This window comes from Giraffa tippelskirchi, chromosome 9 (genome assembly GCF_054371585.1).
Source record: "Giraffa tippelskirchi isolate mGirTip1 chromosome 9, T2T-mGirTip1v1.2.pri, whole genome shotgun sequence".
Lineage (NCBI taxonomy): Eukaryota > Metazoa > Chordata > Mammalia > Artiodactyla > Giraffidae > Giraffa > Giraffa tippelskirchi.
In genome coordinates, this window is record NC_137283.1 from 132109131 (window position 1) to 132132984 (window position 23854).

At 36.9% G+C, this 23854-nt stretch overlaps 1 protein-coding gene and 1 long non-coding RNA gene across 2 annotated transcripts in view; one reads left to right on the plus strand and one right to left on the minus strand.

Moving 5' to 3' along the window:
* The window catches only part of LAMA2 (laminin subunit alpha 2), a 653829-nt gene that overhangs the window by 429781 nt on the left and 200194 nt on the right, over positions 1-23854 (plus strand). Inside the window, exons 30-31 of the mRNA XM_081529101.1 lie at positions 415-532; positions 8894-9028. Coding sequence (XP_081385227.1) covers positions 415-532; positions 8894-9028 — 253 coding nt within the window. The remainder of the gene's footprint in view (positions 1-414; positions 533-8893; positions 9029-23854) is intronic.
* The window catches only part of LOC145521105 (uncharacterized), a 71589-nt gene that overhangs the window by 5304 nt on the left and 42431 nt on the right, over positions 1-23854 (minus strand). The window contains exons 3-4 of the long non-coding RNA XR_014065110.1: positions 11322-11498; positions 10746-10914 (exon numbers count right to left, since the gene is read on the minus strand). This is a non-coding gene — a long non-coding RNA (uncharacterized LOC145521105). The remainder of the gene's footprint in view (positions 1-10745; positions 10915-11321; positions 11499-23854) is intronic.

Genomic DNA, 23854 nt, shown 5'->3' on the forward strand with positions numbered 1-23854 from the left:
CACTAGTAATGGCAGGAGATTTGCCAACAGAGAATGACCTTGGGTTGTCTCTTTGAAAGAATGAAAATGTCTAATTAATTGGCCATGTCTACCTGAAGCCACTCACATTTTTAGAAGTGGAGAGAAAACTCTTTATAATAACTTCTCAACAGGACATCAGACATCTAATTTCCTAAACACTTTATGATTTATGTGAATATTTTGCTAATGTGGAATCTCACCCTTTGAGGAAGCAAAAATGCAGAAGTAAGATGTGGAACATGGAGCCCCTAGAATTTAGCAGCTTCAAAACAATAGAATGAGTTTGTGGTTATTAACAAAACCTTGGGAAGACCCTTCTTGCAGGATTGAGTGTTCGCTAGGTGAGCTTAACTTACTGGTACTGCCATTTAAGTATTTGCTCGCTGTTTGCAGGATTTCTGAAATCTCAATGGAGGTAGCTGAACAAGGACGCATCACAGCAGTGAGTCCTCCAGCTCACTTGATAGAAAAATGTAATTGTCCCCCCGGCTATTCTGGCTTGTCCTGTGAGGTAAGCTGGCTCCAACTAACCTGCTTAAGCCCAATATACTTAACCAGCTGAATGGAAATACTCCCAGGACCACCTTTAGTGCAATCAGTTTTACTTTCAGGCATACCCTCAACCTGTTTTATTTGATCTTCCACTCACAGTATGTGATTGCAGTAAGAAGAAGATGATGTTATTGTTCCCTTGAAGTAAGAATCATAACTCAAGGGAAATATTTAATAAAAATTAAAAGATTTGTAAAAATGTGAAACAGGAAATAGTGTTTTCTTAAGGCCCATTTACTGCATCTGATCTGTTTTCTTGGCACTTTTTTATGAACAGTTAGAGACATTGAAACTTCAGTGATTATGAGATAAGATTATATTGGGATTTGAGAGAATTTGAGAGACTGTTTTTAAATACAGTATATCAGAACTTAGGCAATAAATGTCAGACTGTTCCCTTCGACATAGGCTTCCCGAAGGACATATATTGTTCCAGCAGTGCCACTCTCCTTCAGTCATTACATTTTTAAAACTGCATTTGTTACTTTCTGAGATATTCCTCTGACTATCTTTAGAACTGGTGAATTTTCTAGATCTTTACTTTGTGGGTGGTTTAGCTGCTAAGTTGTGTTCAACTCTGGCAATGGACTGTAGCCCACCAGGCTCCTCTGTCCATGGGATTTCCCAGGCAAGAATACTGGAGTGGGCTGCCATTTCCTCTCCAGGGGATCTTCCTGACTCAGAGGTGGAACCTGGTCTCCTGCATTACAGGCCAATTCTTTACCAACTGAACCAATTTAACTTTTACAAATATTAAATATTAATAGTGCTGTACTAAGTCACTTCCATGAAATTAAAAGACGTTTGCTCCTTGGAAAAAAAGCTGTGACCAACCTAGACAGCATATTAAAAATCAGAGACATTACTTTGCCGACAAAGGTCCATCTAGTCAAGGCTATGATTTTTCCAGTAGTCATGTATGGATGTGAGAGTTGGACTACAAAGAAAGCTGAGTGCTGAAGAATTGATGCTTTTGAACTGTGGTGCTGGAGAAGACTCTTGAAAGTTCCTTGGACTGCAAGGAGATGCAACCAGTCAATCCTAAAGGAAATCAGTCCTGAATATTCATTGGAAGGACTGATGCTAAAGCTGAAACTCCAGTACTTTGGCCACGTGATGCAAAGAACTGACTCCTTGGAAAAGACCCTGATGCTGGGAAAGATTGAAGGCAAGAGGAGAAGGGGATGACAGACGATGAGATGGTTGGATGGTACGGACATGAGGAAGCTCTTGGAGTTGGTGAAGGACAGGCAAGCCTGGCATACTGTGACTGAACTGAAGTCACTTCAGTCACGTCCAACTCTTTGCAACCCTATGGACTGTAGCCTGCCAGGCTCCTCTGCCCATGGAATTCTCCAGGCAAGAACACTGTAGTGGGTTGCCATCTCCTTCTACAGGAGGATCTTCCTGACCCAGGAATCGAACCCAGGTCTCCTGGGTACTCCTGCATTGCAGGCAGATTCAGGGTATGATCTAGGGAAAGCTGGAATTGCTGAAAACCTGGCCTGGGTTTGAATCTCTACTTCATTATATGCTAAGAATGAGACCTTGTGCAGCTTATAAACCTGCTTTGGCTTCAGCTGGTAAATTCCCAAGACCCTGAGTAACTGCCACCACACCCGGTCCCTCTCCTTCAGACCCCTCAGTGCAGCAACCGGCTGGCCTGGGAGGGGCCTCCAGGGCTTGCTCCAGCTCTACAGCACAAATTCTTTCCTCTTCGATTGGTTGGTGGCCGCCACATACACCAGTTAGATATTTTTAACGTCTCTCCCATCTACTGCCCAAGAATCACAGAAAGTCTAAATGAACTAGAACTTAAGCACTTATCACAGTGCCTGGTGGAGTCATTTAGTTAATGTGGTTAATAGTATTATTACTGGAATAAATAGTTATACATCTGTGTATTTATTTATAAATATAGTGGACCCTTGAACAACTTTGAACTGCCTGGATCTACTTATGTGTGAATTTTTTTCAGTAAATATACAATGGGCCCTCCACCAGTTTCCATTCCATGGATCCAGCCAACTGCAGTCAAAAATTCCATCCGTAGTTGTTTGAATCCACTAGTGCTGAATCCATGGATATGAGAGAACCGAGTCAGATTTAAGGATCGATGGAGACTCCTGGAACTAATCTCCTGGCAGATAATGAGGGAGGACTATAATTTTGTATAGCTTTTGTAAATAGGATTTGAGAAGTTCTATTAAGTATGGCTTGCAAGGCAGGTGAAATGCAACTTTAAAACAATGAATATGACTCTCCTGAGAGGTGGCATGGTATAATGAAAAGAGAAAGGCATTTGGTTTGGGTGAATTCTCCCTAACTCCTCCAGTTGAACAGAGCATTTGCTTTTTGTTACTGGACTTTGGGTTTTTTTTTCAATCTGTACAATCATCATGTGGATTAATGTAAATGAAAATATACATATAAAATCTCCACTGTAAATTGAAATGCCATTCAACTTAGCTATCATCATATGAATTTCACATAGTCAGAAAACCATTTTATAAGAATAACTGTAAATATCTGTGAAATATTTTTGGAATAGATTTATAGCTCTGTGACTGCTCTAAACAGCAATATTTATTTGAATGAACAAATAATCCATCTCCTTATTGTCATATCTGCTTCATACACATATATACTTTTGCACATACACCAGTAACTATCCCTGGAATAGGAAATGGCAACCTGCTCCGGTATTCTTGCCTGAAAAATTCCATGGACAGAGGAGCTTGCTGGGCTACAGACCATAGGGTCACAAATAGTTAGACGCAACTGAGTGACTGAGCACAATAAGTATGTATATTGTACTTAAAATCACAACCCCATATGTATGGAATATACATATGTGCACACAGTGGAGATGTGAAAAAATGAGAGAGTGAAAAAGGCACATACAGAATATGCTACCTTTCCAGTGAGCATGAAAAAAGATAAAAGATAGAAAGAATTTGAGATTTTTCTAGACAAAAGGTGGAATTTTATTTATCCCAAGGAATGTTGGCTGCACTGCTGTCTCACTGTGTGACCTTGGTCAATCCCTTAATTGCTATCAGCCTTAGTTATTATATAGTTATCCAATCTATAAAATTACAGGTTGGTTTTGCAGTTCCAACATTCTCTGGTTCTACAATATTATTTTTCTATACAAGATATTGAGTAAGTAATCAAGATTGACCTTTAGATATCTTGAAGAGAAACTTACTACAGCTATATTTTCTGCATTTATTTAAAAGAATACTCTTCCCTTTGAAGAAAAATATTAGCAAAGAAGCAAATGATTTTAATGCAATCTACTTTCACTCACACACACACACACCTTCCATTCCAGATTTTAAATGTTAAAACTCATCTTATTATAATCAACAGGCTTTTAAATAGTATATTCTAAAATGCACTTTTTCATTAATTTTAGTAACTTTCCATCATTATATGAAAATATAAATTAGCACAAATAAAGCAAATGTTATATGAAAAAAAATCAAGAAAAACTAGACATACATACAAACTATGGTCTGCATTGGTGGCTTCACCTATATCCTGTGAGTTTCACTTAAACTCCTATGGACAGACAATAATTTACAGTAATATCTTTAGTGGCAAGATTAGGGGATAAAAACCTATCTCTTATAATAAGGTACCTGAGGTTTTCTCCACAACCCATTGCCTCTAATCCATTATGCATCTCATTTATAATTCATCTTGATTCTAAAGTGTAATTACTCAGGCGTAAAATCTCATCATCAAAGCAAGAACTAAGGACAGGTTTAAAATAATACATCCCATTCTAGTAGCATATGCTTTGGGTCATGAATACACAAAGCAATTCCTTTACAATATTTTCACCAAATGTAAAGTATTCTAGAGACATCTGCATTTACAAGCTACTCATTTCATGTTTTTATACAGAAATGTGGTTGCAAATAAACAAAATTAAGTGTTAGTTACCATGGTAAATACAGCCAGTTGTGAGGACCTAGCATTGTCTATTACCTATAAGATTATAATACTATAGCAGTGTTCATTGAAAATGTCAGTTCTAAAAATGATTACTTTTTATAATTTATCATTAGAAGTAGAGACTGGGTTACCTTTAGATATCAAATAAAAAACACAATTTCCTTATCACATTTGCTGTTGTGGGAGCCATTTAGATTACCATACTTTACCTAAGCTGCTCCTCACTATTATCTCAGTTAACATTGTTTTCTCAACTGAGCTAATCTCAGGTTAGGGTGTATGCAGAGACTGAAACTATTCAACATTGAATATGTGGTTCTCTGCAATAAGATCATGGAAATCATATATTCACAGATGATCTATTGATGATGCTTTGTTCATTTTGTCTTCTTTCCCCTTCCATCGTGTTTTAATAATGCTTCTGACTCATGGTTGAATGGCTAGTATATACTGGATCACCTCTCACAAACTGTCAGGTGACTGCCAAAAATAATTTTTTAAATCCTCAATGTATACCTACTACCAGCTCATAAAATTCAAAAGACAAAATAGTAAGACCAGACTTCTTTTCTTGTACATACATACTTCTGGGGATGTCCTTTACCACTTTCATTGTACATGGAAGACCCAAAGACTCTTTTCATATTCATTAAATATTAAGGAACATGGTATGGGTAAGTGGCATACATTGTAAGTGTGTTTCCAATGCAGTAAAAAACAATCACCGTTGCCTTTTTTTTTTTAGTATATTCTCTATGACTATATCTAAAAAAGTTATCTGGAATAGAAACAACTCATATTGATTTATTAAATTTCAAGCACTGCACACACACATCATCTCATTTATTCCTCACAGCAAACCTGTTAAAAAACACACATACAACTGACCATTTATTGAGTGCTTACTGTATCCTTCACAATGTTAAGTGCGTTCCCTAATACACTTACACCAATACTGAGTGTATTCTCATTTTATGGGTGAGGAAATGAAAGCCCAGGCAGGTTAGGAAACCTGCCCTTTATCACACAGTTAGAAGACAGTGAACAGCTATTTGAACCTTGCTCAAAAAACCTAGATACATGAATGTGTGCATGCATGCTAAGTCACATCAGTCATGTCCAGCTTTCTGTGACCCTATGGACTATAGCCTGCCAGCCTTCTCTGTCCATTGGATTCTCCAGACAAGAATACTGAAGTGGGGTGTCATGTCCTCCTCCAGGGGATCTTCCCAACCCAAGGATCAAACCCACGTCTCTTAGGTCTCCTGCATTGGCAGGTGGGTTCTTTACCACTAGTGCCACCTGGGAAGCCCCAGATACATTAATATTCAGCCACTAAGTTCTGCAACATCCTTACATTCCAGGTGAGGAAACTTCAGTCCACAGTGTTTAAAATCTATACAAGTCATCTGTAATAAGTGGTAGAACAGGATGTAAACCCAGGATTGCCTGATTGTAAAACCCATGTAAAGATACAAGAGAGTGTTCTTACTAGCAACAGCACAAGTGTCTATTTTTATGATCAAACTCTGAGGAGGATAGAGGGGTGTTGTGTAACCTCACACCTGGAGCGTGTTGGCTTTCTACTCCCTTTGTCTCAATTCCCTTTTTTCCTCCCTCCCACATTTTTGTACAGTTCAGTTCTAACATTTTGATGGGATACCATATTATGAAGACAAACATGGAAGAAGAGCAGAAGAAAATTGAACTCTGAATAATTTCTGCACAAGAGAAGAAGAGAACTTGGGAAAAGTTTGAGTTAGGAAAAAAAGGGATAAGATTAGGACCATGTTTATTCACTTGCCTTTCAATAATTCTTTATTTTGTTCCCGAATGGATTTTTAAACAGGACTTTAAAAAGTAGCTATTATCTTTTCTCCTTTGTTCCCAACTCAAACATAATGAATTTTGCCCTAGTTGACTGAGAAGAAAAACATCTGATTTTAAAAAGCATCCTCAGCAATGTGAAAAACAGAAAAAATAAATACAAATAGGATCCACAAGAGTAGGAGATTAAAGAGGAATAAATGCATTTACATTGCCTTACAAAGTGTTTTAAATTTCTCCTGTATTGTGGAGTAGTTTTTTGTTTTTTGTGGGTTTTTTTGCTAACTCTTAGAAATTTGATCTATAAAGACACACAATTAATCTGGAGTGTTAGAACTGTAGAAACTTCAGAAATCAACTGAGTTAATACATATGCTCATTTGTGGGATGAGTAAACCACATCTCAATGACACCAAGTGATTTGCCTGTATCCCTCAGGCAAAACAAACTTGGAAAATCAAGGCTTCTATATTCATTGATGTCACAGTGCCAGAGTCTGTATGCCCTTCAAAGACACACATTTCCAGCAGAGTGAGAAGTGTGCCAGTGATTCTCAATCCTGGATGCTTATTAGACCCTCCTGTGAGTTTTACAACAAACTCTGGCCCATCTTTCCACCAATTATATGAGAATCTTTGGGGGTAGAGCCAGGTATCCGTATTTAAAGCTCCTCAGACAATTCTATGTGCAGCCAGGGTTGAGAATCACAGAGACAGGCCTAGAAGCTTTCACATAGAGCTTGAGTTGAAGCCCAGACTTGTACTCCCCCTGGGGTGCTTTGCTACTTTGTACTGCTCTTTCCAGAGAAGAGCCATAGCAATAAGAGAAATTGGGTGTATTACAGCAAATTTCACCTGCCAGGGCTCCTTTAGATTTCAGTCCATAACATTGAATTGCATATGATTCCTCAACGAAAATGACCATCTCTTAATGTTATTCTTCTTGTAAGACTTGTTTAAAACTTCTGTTTGATTTAAAAAATAGAGCTAGGAACTCTCAATTTGTGTGATTTTTAAACACACCCCCTCCCCAAGCAAATGTACCAGTAAAATAACAATAATTATATAGGTATCCAAGGATGAAATCTATACAAAGAAAATCCAATTTTATTCTACAGTCAGCATGCACCAGAGTTGGAACAACCTACACTGTGTAACATTTTTAAATTAGATTGTTGCCTCAATTATGTGTAAATGAATTCCTGAGCCATAATTTCCAGACCTTACTTGGTAACAATAGCAAAAATGAACCTTGATTTTGAATAATATGAATAAACTTATTCAAGTATCTGATTCTTCCACCATAAGATAAATAGGACTCCAAATATTTTGAATACTAATCCTGGTTTTATCAGCTTGCTCAAATCCAGGACATTATTATATCTCATTAGAATTTCCTACAGGCCAAGATAAAAGCAGAGAGAATCTTAAGTGCTTAATTGAAGTACTCGCACATTGTCCAAATCAAAACAAGCAAGAGAGTGCAGATTATTGATTGTTTCCTTTTTCTAAGGAACCTCTACCTACTCCACCCTGGTTTGGTTCTTTTGGTGCAGAACCAAAAGAATGCAAAGGCATTAAGAAGTTCTTAATTTAATATTTTCCCCTGCTTATTCAGCAGTCACTTATCTCATCAGTGGGAGCAAGATATCCTATGGAAAAAAGTTGACATGGATAACATCCCTTCATAATCTATAGTGGAATCTGAAAAACTAGCTCCTACCTCTTACTCATAAATCAACAATGGCTGATAAATCCAGCAGCTTTGCATACTAAGAGATCTGAGCCCAGAACATAGGACTGTTCTCATTTCCTCTTTAGAGCGATGGGCTTTCTTCCAAAGAGCCAGTGATATTTCTTGATAAATTTACATAATAAACCCGAATGAAGATGGAAGCCTTGATTTTGCGTATGTCAGCTTTGTTAGCAGTTTCCTGTTTGCTCTCAGATTTTTATTGCAAGATGAAAAAAACTACATCAAGAAAAGATACATTTTATTGGTTGCCTAATATTCCCAAGACATGTAAAGCTCTTATTATCTTGAATTTCTTACCTTTATAGTCTTTAAATTATACCTATATAAATAATGCAACTGCAATACTTTTTATTTAATTTTTTGCTGAATCTCATTGGACATTTGCTAGCTACCCATCAAGCACAGCGGAGACAGCTTTTAGGTCGTCAAGGATATTGGGATTCTCTCTTTAGTCCATATGACAATTTTATTTAAAAACAAACTTCTTCCTCAAGAAAAAAGACTATGTGAAGTTTGTTCAGGCTGAGTGGTATTTGCAAATGACAACTTTCCTTTGCTAACATCTGACAACACAGATGCTGCCTGTATACTTGATGGACCAAGCAGAAATACACATTAGGAATCAAAAGTGACATTCACTGTTTGTAAGTGGTGTTGCCTTTACCGCTGATGGGACAAAAAATATCTTTCTTTGTAACTACTGAAGAGCCCCAAGTTTTGCTAAAGAAAGCTTTCTAAGTTGGCTCTCCTAATTGGCTCCATTTTCTTTCAGACATGCATGCCAGGATTTTATCGACTGCGTTCTGAACCAGGTAGCCGTACCCCTGGACCAACCCTGGGAACCTGTGTTCCTTGTCAGTGTCATGGACATAGCAACCTGTGTGACCCTGAAACCTCCATATGCCAGGTATTTACCTGAGCCTTTCTTGAATAAAGCCCATGTTCTCGTTTCTCCTTACACATATTCATAAATTGAGTGCAGAGATCAGCTAACCTGTGGGGAACTTAATTGTATACATATGTGTGTGAATGTGTGTGTGTAAGAAACATTTGAAGAAAAGACATCATACTATGCATTTTTAAAAATAATTTAAAAATTATAACTGGAAAAATCATTGCTCATATCAAGAAATAGTATATTAATACCAACAGCATCTTAGACAAGTACCAGAATAACAAGGGTTTTTTTTCTGATTATAATTAAAAATAAACTCTTTGTAAGAAATTCAGAAATTATAGAAAAATATTAAGGAAAAAAGTCATCCAAAATTCAAGATAGACATTTATTTATGTGTTTCCCACCAATTTTATGTATTTGCTTATAAAGAAGATTTATATGATACCATAGGTATAGTTTTATGTCCTGCATTTTTAAAAAAGGTACATTTCACGAGGATATTATGTTGCTAGTCTTTACAATCTTTACACTCTTTGATTTGATATCCCATAATTTAACTATTTTTTAAGAATTTTTAACTGCTCTTTTTTTTTTTTTTTTAATTGTTGTGATATTCCTGCTAAAACCCCATTTTCTCATCCCTGGAACAATCAGGACTGTGGAGAAATTCAGGTTTTCCATAACACCACTTGGGGCCCTCCAAATCTAATCCCCACACAGCTCTGGGTGTCTCTGCTGAACTTCTTCACCACCTCTCCTAGTCTTCTGAAACCCCCATGGAGCCTTGTGGAACTCATGACCAGAAATCAGCAAAATCCCTACATACTCTCCCTCTTCCCTCGATTTCCTCTTCATTTGCTCAAAGTGAAATGTGGTTTCCCAACACACTGCTCCCCCAGCCGCGCTCTCAAGTGAAAGCCACTGTTTTTTCTCACACTCTTCCTTCCCCTGACCCTGAAGGTGGGCCACTTTCATATCACCCTTTTCTCCTCTGTAACAGCCCCCAGCTTTGAATCTCATGTCTCCATTCATTTGCCCACTATACCTGCTTGTTGAAACCATCTTCTAACCCTCAGGTCACCTACCACATTCCTGGAAGATTTTTCATTTGCATCATTGCCATTCATTGTAGCACCACTTCTGTTATAATTCCTGCTGATACTGATGCCCATAAAATGGACTCTTCCACACCCTTAACTTTAGTGTCTTGTCCTCACTCCACGAGCCTTTCTGAGAACTTGTTATCAGGAACTGAGAGCCTCTATAGCCTCAAGGTAAACCATCCTCTCTTTTGACTGGGAATGGCTACCCAGTCATTATTATTATACCAATTATTATACCATTATTCTGCCCTGGAGAATTCCATGGACTATATAGTCCATGGAGTCGCAAAGAGTTGAACATAACTGAACAACTTCACTTTTCATTTCTTAATACTTCAGTGTCAACATTTTTAGTCTCATCATTGACATTCGCATCTTTTATCATTACTTGTGTCTCCCATGCCCTCACTTTCTTAACCAGCTTAATATCCATGACCCTTCTTTATTATTGCTGCTTTGTAATGTTCATTTCTCTTATTACTACTCATTTACTAGCATTTACTCAGTGAATTCTAACTCTGGCTAAATCCTACTCGGATACCTGTGCCTTCTAAGCTGAATGTGGCTGTTGATAAACACATGATTATGCTGACTAGTCTCACCATACATTCACTATCACTTACTTCAAATGGAACCTCTCTGCTGCAATTCCATCATGCCACATCTCTCCAGTCCAGCATCTTGATCACTTTCCTGGATGATAATTTCATACCTTCTCTTCCCTCTTCAAGCCCTTCCCAGACTCATTTCCATCTTGACTTTCAGCTGATGGCCTTGCTTCTTCTTATTTCACTGGAAATTAGAAACAATCAGAAGAGAACTAACCCAAGCTCCCACTAACACATGCACCTGTTTTTCTGCATCTGTATGCAATTTCTCTCGTTCTTCCATAAGTTTGGATGAACTGTTCTTGTTTCTAGAAAAAACCAAGCGTGCCACTTATGCCCTCTCCCCCACTCAGGAGTGTCACTCTGCCCACCATTATTCTCCTCTCCCTTCTGAATCACATTTTGATTCTTCTATCTAGATAATAAATAAATAAGTAAATCTCTCTTGACTCCACTTTCCCTCTTGACTTCTACTACTTCATCCATCTCCTTTAATATAGAAAAGAGGTTATATTCCATCTACAATTTCTCTCCTACCATTCTCCCTTGAACTACTAAAATCAGGCTTTCCCTCTACCATTATACACATACCAACAATTAGTGTTCAGGTCTTCATTGTATTTGATTTATCAGCAGCATTTGCTACTCTGAATCACCCATTCCTCTTGAAGCTTTTGTTCAGTTTGATTTTCTGGACATAGTATTCTTGGGATTTTCTTGGTAAAGTCTGCTCTTTGATAGTTTTCTTTGCTGTTTTCTCCTCATTACCTGAAATCAATATATTGGTATTCTTAGGACCGAATCCTTGGAGAAATTTGCTTCTCTAACAATATTCATTCTTATGGTGATCTCCCCTAGGCAATGACTTTCAATATCTATACTGAGATTGCATAATATTTACCATTATTTCTATGACTGCATTTTAGATCCAACTTTTTAATCTTTCCAGAATTTATTATAATGTGGGGAGATAATTTTTATTCAAATATGTTACTTTAAAGAAACATTTACTTAATAATATTTCCTTTTCTCCTTGACACATCATGGTGTCTGAATATATACGTATTTCTTTTGCTCATGTTAAGATATGTTTTAAAGAGCATCTATTCTTTTCTCCTTACAATTTAGTTCCCATTATAATGCCCTGATTACCTTCATTTTATGGTAAATTATAAATTCTAGTAAAGCAAGGCCCTTTGCTACACTATTTTTTCTAATTTTCTTAGCTTGTTGTACTTATATTTTCTTTCAAATGACATTTTTTTTTTTTTTTTTTTTGTTATACTATATGTTGCAATTTTTTTTTTTTTTTTTATAAATTTATTTATTTACTTGGGGGCTAATTACTTTACAATATTGTAATAGTTTTTGCCATACATTGACAAGAATCAGCCATGGGTTTACATGTGTTCCCCTTCCCGAACCCCCCACCCACCTCCCTCCCCATCCCATCCTTCTGGATCATCCCATTGCCCCGGCCCTGAGCCCTTGTCACATGCATCGAACATGGAATGGTGCTCTGTTTCACATATGACAATACACATGTCTCAATGCCATTCTCCCAGAACGTCCCACCCTCACCTTCTCCCTCAGAGTCCATAAAATTGTTCCATGCATCTGTGTCTCTCATTCTGTCCCGCATATAGGGTTATCGTTACCATCTTTCAGATTCCATATATATGCATTAGTATACTGTATTGTTGTTTTTCTTTCTGGCTTACTTCACTCTGTATAATGGGCTCCAGTTTCATCCATCTCAGTAGAACCGGTTCAAATGTATTTTTTTTAATGGCTGAGTAATATTCCATTGTGTATATGTACCACAGCTTCCTTATCCATTCATCTGCTGATGGACATCTAGGTTGCTTCCATGTCCTGGCTATTGTAAACAGTGCTGCGATGAACATTGGGGTACACGCGTCTCTTTCAATTCTGGTTTCCTCGGTGTATATGCCCAGCAGTGGGATTGCTGGGTCATATGGCAGTTCTATTCCCAGTTTTTTAAGGAATCTCCACACTGTTCTCCATAGTGGCTGTACTAGTTTGCATTCCCACCAACAGTGTAAGAGGGTTCCCTTTTCTCCACACCCTCTCCAGCATTTATTGCTTGTAGACTTTTGGATAGCAGCCATTCTGACTGGTGTGAAATGATACCTCATTGTGGTTTTGATTTGCATTTCTCTAATAATGAGTGATGTTGAGCATCTTTTCATGTGTTTGTTAGCCATCTGTATGTCTTCTTTGGAGAAATGTCTGTTTAGTTCTTTGGCCCATTTTTTGATTGGGTCATTTATTTTTCGGGAATTCAGCTGCAGAAGTTGCTTGTATATTTTTGAGATTAATTGTTTGTCTGTTGCTTCATTTGCTATTATTTTCTCCCATTCTGAAGGCTGTCTTTTCACCTTGTTTATAGTTTCCTTTGTTGTGCAAAAGCTTTTAATTTTAATTAGGTCCCATTTGTTTATTTTTGCTTTTATTTCCAATATTCTGGGAGGTGGGTCATGGAGGATCCTGCTGTGATTTATGTCGGAGAGTGTTTTGCCTATGTTTTCCTCTAGGAGTTTTATTGTTTCTGGTCTTACGTTTAGATCTTTAATCCATTTTGAGTTTATTTTTGTGTACGGTGTTAGGAAGTGTTCTAGTTTCATTCTTTTACAAGTGGTTGACCAGTTTTCCCAGCACCACTTGTTAAAGAGGTTGTCTTTTCTCCATTGTATATTCTTGCCTCCTTTGTCGAAGATAAGGTGTCCATATGTGCGTGGGTTTATCTCTGGGCTTTCTATTTTGTTCCATTGATCTATATTTCTATCTTTGTGCCAGTACCATACTGTCTTGATGACTGTGGCTTTGTAGTAGAGTCTGAAGTCAGGCAGGTTGATTCCTCCAGTTCCATTCTTCTTCCTCAAGATTGCTTTGGCTATTCGAGGTTTCTTATATTTCCATACAAATTGTGAGATGATTTGTTCTAGTTCTGTGAAAAATACCATTGGTAGCTTGATAGGGATTGCATTGAATCTGTAGATTGCTTTGGGTAGAATACTCATTTTCACTATATTAATTCTTCCAATCCATGAACACGGTATATTTCTCCATCTGTTTGTGTCCTCTTTGATTTCTTTCATCAGTGTTTTATAGTTTTCTATATATAAGTCTTTTGTTTCTTTAGGTAGATATATTCCTAAGTATTTTATTCTTTTTGATGCAATGGTGAATGGTATTGTTTCCTTAATTTCTCTTTCTGTTTTCTCATTATTGGAGTATAGGAATGCAAGGGATTTCTGTGTGTTAATTTTATATCCTGCAACTTTACTATATTCATTGATCAACTCTAGTAATTTTCTAGTAGAGTCTTTAGGGTTTTCTACGTAGAGGATCATGTCATCTGCAAACAGTGAGAGTTTTACTTCTTCTTTTCCTATCTGTATTCCTTTTATTTCTTTTTCAGCTCTGATTGCTGTGGCCAAAACTTCCAAAACTATGTTGAATAGTAGTGGTGAAAGTGGGCATCCTTGCCTTGTTCCTGACTTTAGGGGAAATGCTTTCAATTTTTCACCATTGAGGATAATGTTTGCTGTGGGTTTGTCATATATAGCTTTTATTATGTTGAGATATCCCAGGAATGCAAGGTTTTTTTAACATCCGCAAATCAATCAATGTAATACACCACATTAACAAATTGAAAGAAAAAAACCATATGGTTATCTCAATAGATGCAGAAAAAGCCTTTGACAAAATTCAGCATCCATTTATGATTAAAACCCTCCAGAAAGCAGGAATAGAAGGAACATATCTCAAATGACATTTTGATTCACTATTTCCTCTCTTCCCCAAAAAATAGTACTAGAATTTTTATTTGAATTGTATTAAACTATTCATAAATAATCATTGTCTTTATACTATTGAATTATCCTCCCTAAACCTAAGAATATGATACTCTTCACTTTCAAACATTTTATGTCTCATAGGTTTTTTTTTAGTATTACCTATATGGGCTATGCATTTCTTATGTTAAAATTATTGCCACATATCTTACATTTTCTTCTTAATGGTAAGCATTATATTTTTTTGTTTCAATGTATTTATTAACTGGTCATTACTGGTAAATATTGACAAAATAGATTTTTTACATGTTTTTTAATATCCAACCACTTTCTTTCTAGGTCTAGACATTTCTTGTTGATTCAGTTATTTTTATATTTACAATATTTTAAAAAAACTGTACATGTGTCTTCCTTGCCAGAGCTATCTCTCATTTAATAATTTCATAGTTTTGCTTTGATTAAGTCTCAAAAAAATGTTATATAGGAGGGTGGTCAGCTTCCTATCTTATTAAAGATTTTAATAAGAATGACTCATATCTTTTATCACAAAGTAAAATTCTGGTGATTAAGGTAAATATTTTTCATCCTATTAAGACAACTTTTTATTCATGACTTCTTAAAGGTTATCTTCTTTCAATCAAGACAGAATATGAAAATTTATAATATGCTCATTTGTGAGGACTGGAGTGGATGTGAAGATACTAACCATCCTTGAATTCTTGAAATAATTGTCATTTGGTTTAAGGGTAATATTTTTTACCAACCTCTGGCTTGTAAAATTCAATAGATAATTTCAGAGAAGGTGGTTAACATACATTCTTAAGTGAGAATTAAATGCATTTTTCTTTCTTATGCTACCTTCACTGAAAATTATAATAATGTCCCTCCATATGATGCTGGGAAAGATTGAAGGCAGGAGGAGAAGGTGGGCGACAGAGGATGAGATAGTTGGCTAGCTTCACTGACTCAATGGACATGAGTTTGAGCAAACTCCAGAAGATAGTCAAGGACAGGGAAGCCTGGTGTCCTGCAGTTCATAGGGTCACAAAGAATCAGACACAACTTAGCGACTGAACAATGAATAATTTAGAAGTCCTCATAAAAGATACAGTTTAATTTCATTTTTATTTCAGATAAAAGTTGTTATATTTATACTGTCTGTACTCTTTTGACCAGCTGGTTATTACAACTAATTTTGTGCCAACAACTCTTACTATAGCTCTATTTTCTGAGATATCCCCATGTGAAATAAAAATAAATACATAGGTGCATCAGACATGCACAGCTAGTATAAATTGTTGTGCTTTGAATTTTTATATTTTCCTTCAGGGAGCTTACCACTTTTGAGTTTAGGCAACATTGTTCATCTTTGAAACAGCTTCATGAGGCAAATAGGAAATAACTATGATTGCTCCAATGCTATAACGGAAGCAACTGAAGCATACTGATTTCTTTACTATTTTTACTGTGTTTCTCAGTTAAATATCATATCCACTACACAGTGCAATGCCCTCTATGTTGACATGGTGGTTATAAACATAACTCTGTGGTCAGACTGCCTTGATTCAAATTCTGGCTTCATCCATTATGGGCTGTGTAAGCTTAGTCAACTTATTTAACCTCAATGGTGTTTTAATTTCCTCATTTCTAAAATGAAGATAATAGTACAGAATCATAGAGTTTTTCTATGGATTCAATGAAATGCTAGATAAAAGGCTTAGAACATTACTTGGCACATGATAAGCTCTATAGTAGAAGTGATAGCTAGGATGATTAATGACAATAAAGGTGATAATTACCATACATATTATCCACCATTTATAGTCTAAGAACCGATCAGAAGATAATTAATCAAAAATTATTGTAAAAAGCATTGCTATATGTAGTGCTATGCTAGATTTTCTCTTGTTTTTTCTTTTCCTTTATTCCTTTCTTCAAAAATAAAGACTAAAAAAAGCTATAGAAAATTTCACAAGCTAAGCATTTCCACTGTAAAATAAAACTCACATCACTTTGTAACTACTCTCATAATAATTCCTAATGACACTTAACAAGAGAGCTGTTGCTTCTTCGTAGATGCTAATAAATCCTACACATAGGCATGTTATTACCAATATCTAAGCTACCATTGCCTCTTAAGGAAAATTTTCTTCAAAATGAAGTAGTAAAACCTACAAGATATTGAACCTCATGCCAGAAGAGGAAGAAGAGGTAGGTGAATTAATACTAATCCATACACACACACACACACACACACACACAATCATAAAAATAGATAAGATAGAATTTTAAGAGTTTATATAATGCACATCTATAGCTTTGTCTCTTTATACACATATATATTCTCATTTAATTATCACTACACCTATAGTCAATATTGGGCTTCCAGGTGCCACTAGTGATAAAGAACCCACCTACCAGTGCAGGAAACATAAGAAACACTGATTTGATCCCTGGGTTGGAAAGATCCCCTGGAGGAGGAAATGGCAACCCACTCCAGTATTCTTGCCTGGGAAATCCCACAGACAGAGAGCCTGGCGGGCTACAGTCCATAGGGTCACAAAGAGTAGGACATGACTGAGTGACTTACATAGTCAATATTATTTCTCCTATATTTTACATGGGAATATTGAAATCAGCGAGCACAAATAACTTTCTCAAGCCTAAACAATTTGTTAAAATGTTATTTTTACTCTATCACAATTCTTATTTTAAAACGAAAGGATAAAATAAATCTCTATCATTTATCTGCTCTGTTGTCTATAACACTGTCAGCCTCCATGGTTAAGCAATTAGCTCCATCTTCAGTAAACTCATAACTAGAATCTACTATGTTTAAGGTCTTTTTAAAAATAAACCTTATCTTGTTTAATCTATCTTACTAAGATAGAAATTATTAGCATTTTATTAGAACTCTGAAAATTAATCCTAAAAAATATTAAGTAACTTACAGAGCCTTGGGTAAAAAGTATTAGAATCAGGTTTCAAATCCAGTAGAAAATGATACTTGCTGATTGTGGGTGAGAGTGATCATAATTTTAGCTGATGGAATGAGTGTGATTTTGAAGGTCCAGGTGAATTTTACCCCAGTGTATTAATAGAATCTGCAATGTCATTAAGAGCCGTATATGAAAAAAAAATTGCAAAATCATGAAAATGTGAGATTTGTCACAGGATGGAAAACAGTGAAGTGTCATACCAGGTTTTAAAAAGGAAAGTAGAATGTAAGAGATGAATTGAGTTTGATCTCCAGTGAAACATAAATAATGTTTATTAGCAATCAGAATAGATTCCCTTAAAATAAGATGTACCAGGCTAATTGCTTGAGTTACGATGTATAGAACATCTGAGACCATAGTTCCATGATTCTCAGTATAATTTAAAATTCATCAGAGAATGTGATAAATCATGTCAAATTTAGCAAAAAAGATTAACAGCTACCATGTGTCCAACCTTATGTATATACCAGAACCAGGGCTTGCTACTGTAGATAATCTTTTCTCATTTATTCTTACAATAAATTGATGAAAAAGGATTATTCCTTCTAATACAGCTGATAAAATGATGCTGAGATAAATTAAATAATTTGCATAAGTCATAAGCCTAAGAGTCAGATCTATGGTTCAAATTCTGGTTTGTTCAAATAGGCATTTGGTAGAACATTTCATTATATGCTCACAAACAGGGCTGAAAATATGGGCCAAATAGTAATCAGTTAACAGGTTCAGTGGGTGTAGAAGCTGCTAAACAGCATAACCTAGAATATGCTCTAGAGATGTCTCCATTGATTAGGCATAGGATTTGTGTTTGACCCTGTCATGTTCAAAATCTTTATTAGTGATTTGGATGAAATCTATCAAATATTCAGATGATGTAAAGCTGGAATTGTTACCTACAGTGTTGGATGGTGTCAGTAATCAGAAAGAGACTGGCAGGTAGAATTATGAGCCACAATGAACAAGGTTAAATTAATAGAGTAGGTTTTTAACTTAGGCTCACTTGTTCATTCTTGAGGCATTTGTTAATAAATATTCCCATGTTCAGGCATCGTGGTGGGTTCTGGGAATATAAAGATGAGGAATGTGTGGGCATTGCCCTCTAGAAGTTTATATACTAGTGTTTAAGGGAAAAAACAGAGGGAATGACACATAATAGCAATTTCTATGAAATAGGAGTTCTTACTTTACTACAGATTCACTTGTATAAGATCAAGATAAAGGATGGAAGTATGTTAAATGTATTTGTGAGATTTATAATCTCTATTTTAAGAGAAATTCTGAAAAATCAGGGTTGTTAACTGTTTAGCTTGAAAAAAAGATTTAGGAAGTAATAATGTTCCTAAGATATTTGAAGACTTTGCCTGGGAAATGGAAATTAGACTTAATCTGCATAGCTTCCAGAGAAGGCAGTGGCACCCCACTCCAGTACTCTTGCCTGGAAAATCCCATGGATGGAGGAGCCTGGTAGGCTGCAGTCCATGGGGTTGCGAAGAGTCGGACATGACTGAGCGACTTCACTTTCCTGCATTGGAGAAGGAAATGGCAACCCACTCCAGTGTTCTTGCCTGGAGAATCCCAGGGACAGAGGAGCCTGGTAGGCTGCCGTCTATGGGGTCGCACAGAGTCGGACATGACTGAAGCGACTTAGCAGCAGCAGCAGCAGCATAGCTTCAGTAGGCAGAGCTTGAGAAGCTAATTGAAATTAGAGTGAAACAAGTTTTCAATCAGTATAAGGAAAAGCTTTGTGAAAGTAAAAGTGTTAGTCCCTCAGCCGTGTCTGACTCTGTGATCCCATGGACTGTAGCCCATGAGTCTTCTCTGTCCATGAAATTCTCCAGGCAAGAGTACTGGAATGGGTAGCCATTCACTTCTCCAGGGAATCTTCCCAACCCAGGGATCCAACCCAGGTCTCTTGCACTGCAGGCAGAGTCTTTACCTTCTGAGCTACCAGAGAAGATTCAATCTGCTTTAATCTGCGTAGCTTCCAAGGGCAGAACTTGGGTTCAGTTCAGTTCAGTTCAGTCGCTCAGTCGTGTCCGACTCTTTGCAACCCCATGAATTGTAGCACGCCAGGCCTCCCTGTCCATCACCAACTCCCGGAGTTTACCCAAACCCATGTCCATCGAGTCAGTGACGCCATCCAACCATCTCATCTTCTGTTGTCCCCTTCTCCTCCTGCCCCCAATCTTTCCCAGCATTAGGGTCTTTTCCAACTCTTCACATGAGGTGGCCAAAGTATTGGATTTTCAGCTTCAACATCAGTCCTTCCAATGTATACCCAGGACTGATCTCCTTTAGGATGGATTGATTGGATCTCCTTGCAGTCCAAGGGACTCTCAAGAGTCTTCTCCAACACCACAGTTCAAAAGCACCAATTCTGTGGTACTCAGCTTTCTTCACCATCCAACTCTCACATCCATACATGACAACTGGAAAAACCATAGCCTTGACTAGATGGACTTTTGTTGGCAAAGTAATGTCTCTGCTTTTAAATATGCTATCTAAGTTGGCCATAACCTTCCTTCCAAGGAGTAAGCGTCTTTTGATTTCATGGCTGCAATCACCATCAGCAGTGATTTTGGAGCCCCAAAATATAAAGTCTGACACTGTTTCCACTGTTTCCCCATTTATTTCCCATGACGTGATGGGACCAGATGCCATGATCTTAGTTTTCTGAACGTTGAGCTTTAAGCCAACTTTTTCACTCTCCTCTTTCACTTTCATCAAGAGGCTCTTTAGTTCTTCACTTTCTGCCATAAGGGTGGTGTCATCTCATATCTGAGGTTATTGATATTTCTCCCAGCAATCTTGATTCCAGCTTGTGTTTCTTCCAGCCCAGCGTTTCTCATGATGTACTCTGCATATAAGTTAAATAAGCAGGGTGACAATATACAGCCTTGACGTACTCCTTTTCCTATTTGGAACCAGTCTGTTGTTCCATGTCCAGTTCTAACTATTGCTTCCTGACCTGCGTACAGGTTTCTCAAGAGACAGGTCAGATGGTCTGATATTCCCATCTCTTTCAGAATTTTCCACAGTTTATTGTGATGCACACAGTCAAAGGCTTTGGCATAGTCAATAAAGTAGAAGTAGATTTTTTCTGGAACTCTCTTGCTTTTTCAATGATCCAGTGGATATTGGCAATTTGATCTCTGGTTCCTCTGCCTTTTCTGAAACCAACTTGAACATCTGGAAGTTCACAGTTCACGTATTGCTAAAGCCTGGCTTGGAGAATTTTGAGCATTACTTTGTTAGAGTGTGAGATGAGGGCAATTGTGCAGTAGTTTGAGCATTCTTTGGCATTGCCTTTGGGTTACTAACTGAAAATTAAAGTGAAACAAGTTTTCATTCGGCATAAGGAAAAACTATGTAGCTTATGGTTATACAAGATGAAAAGGGCTGCCTTTTAAGAATCCATGCATTTAATAATATGTCAAGGAATGTGAAGAGGCATCCTTATAAAGAAAATAAGTAACTTCTCACCTTAGTTCAAAGATACCAAATATTAATAAAATATTCATTTGATTTAGTGAAAGAAATGTATACCACCAGTTTTCCCATGTACAAAAACAAAAACGATGCTATATATTGTAATCTACTATTGAAATGATACTGGCATATATTAATCTCCAGATCATTAAACTTCTCTTTAGGTATCTAACACATAAATTTTTTTCTAAAGATTAATTTCTGTACAAGAGAAATATTATGTCCTCTATTTCAAAGCAAACAGGAAAGTCATATGAAAGATTGATGTCAAAAGTTTCAAAACTAGCATCATGATTTGTGTGCTGTGTTTGTGGAGCTAAGTAGGACATTTGATTCAGTTAACCAAGTTGAGTATGTCAGCAACCCTGTGAAAGATTGACTGTCCAGAGGAAGTTCAAATATTTGCTTTCTCTGTGTAGAAATTATACAGAGTGTAGAATAAAAGAAGCAAACCATATTTTTTAATATATATTTTTAGTAATGATCAGCATTTTTTTGTGTGTTGACTCACTTATCAGTGTTATAGTAGGTTATATAAATAATTTATTACACAGGGGTTTTTTTTATTACAAAGACAAATGTTAACAATTATTGTTTAAGATCCCATGTACTTTGGGGCACCTGCTCATCTCTATAACTATAAGGTATGCTCTTAAAGCGCTCTCCAGTTAACACTCTTTCATCATTTGGCAACTTGCTGAATGATTTGAGACTGGAATTCACAGATAATTATTTTATCTTGGAACCATTATCTCTCACCATGCTACTGTTAAATATGAAATGGCTATTTTCTTGCTAAAATACAGTGGCTCCTTTGGATGATTGAATAAGAGAGGATTATGGTACTTAAATCAGTATCCAAATATGACAAATCCTCTTTCCCTGCTAGCCACATGACTGTAAATCCTTTAGACTTGAAACTTGACCTTTTTCATCTTAAGAAGCCTAACGAGTTTTCATCTATAATACCTAGAAAGTACATTCATTTATGCAGTCATTCAAAATAGTCATTGAATGTCAACACATTTCAGTCACTGTGTTGAGCGAGCAGGAGAATTTAGCCCAGACTTCAGGCATCAGGGAATGTTTATCAGAGAAAGTGACAGTGAAAATGAGAGCTGAATGAATATGTGTTAGCCAACTAAGAGGAGGAAAAACATCCCAGAACAAGATATTTGCATATGAAAACTCCCAGAGGTAAAAGGAAGCACTGCATAATTTGAGAATTTCAGATAGTCCCATATAGCTTTAGCATACAGTGTGAAGGTTATAGTGGCTACAGAAGACTGGAGGAGTAAGCAGAGGCTGAATTATAAAGATCTTTCTTGCTATGCCAGAGAGATGATAGTGACCCCAAATTAAATGGGAAATACAGGAGTATTAGGAGGTTTTGAAAGAGATGAGCTTAATTTTTGAGATTTCTCATTCAAATACTTTTATGTTATAAAAGGAGATCTATCTAAGAAGCAATTAGAAACTTAAGTATGGAACTCATTAGATATAGATATTAGGCAGAATATATAAAATTTAGAGTTTGGGACAGATAGATGATAGCTGCTATGCTATGCTACCTGCTGTCACATCAGTCGTGTCTGACTCTCTGTGACCCCATGGACTGTAGCCCACCAGGCTCCTCTGTCCATGGGATTCTCCAGGCAAGAGTACTGGAGCGGGTTGCCCTTTCCTCTTCCAGGGGATCTTCCCGACTCAGGGATTGAAATTACATCTCTATGTCTCCTGAATTGGCAGGCAGATTCTTTACCACTGGCACCATCTGGGAAGCCCTGATAGCTGATTCTAGTAATGGTCGAAATGACCAAGGTAGAAAATGTAGGAAAGAGAAAGAAAAGAAATGAGAGCCAAAGTTGGAAAGGACCAATCTTACTCAACAAAAGGGGGGAAAAATCCATGAAGGAAGATAAGAAAGAGTAACTATAGAGGGAGGAAATCAATCAGTACACTGTACTATTAGAGAAACCATTTTGTTATTCAATCACTAAGTCATGTCCAGATCTGTGACCTCATGCACTGAAGCACACCAGGCTTCCTATCCTTCACTATTTCCCAGAGTTTGCTCAAACTCATGTCCATTGAGTTGATGATGCCATCCAACCATCTCATCCTCTATCATCCTTTTTTCCTCTTGCCCTTAATCTTTCCCGGCATTAGGGCCTTTTGCAATGAGTGAGCTCTTTGCATCAAGTGGCCAAAGTATTGGAGCTTCACCATCAGTCCTTCCAATGAATATTCAGTATTGATTTCCTTTAGGATTGACTGGTTTGATCTCTTTGCAGTCCAAGGGACTCTCAAGAGTCTTCTCCAAAACCACAGTTCGAAAGCATCAATTCTTTGGCATTCAGCCTTCTTTATGGTTCACCTCTCACAGCTGTACATTACTACTGGAAAAACCATAGCTTTGACAACGTGGACCTTTGTCAGCAAAGTGATGTCTCTACTTTTTTAATATACTATCAAGATTTGTCATAGCTTTTTTCCCAGGAGCAAGCATCTTTTAATTTCATTGCTGCAGTCACCATTCACAGTGATTTTGGAGCCCAAGAAAATAAAGTCTGTCACTATTTTCACTTTTTCCCTCATCTATTTGCCATGAAGTGATGGGACTGGATGCCATGATCTTGGTTTTTTGAATGTTGAGTTTTAAGCCAGCTTTTTTGTTCTCCTCTTTCACCTTCATCAAGAGGCTCTTTAGTTCCTCTTCACTGGTTCCTCTGCCTCTTGTAAATCCAGCTTGTACATTCGGAAGTTCTTGGTTCATGTACTGTTGTAGAAAGAGAAAATTTCAACCTAAGGATGG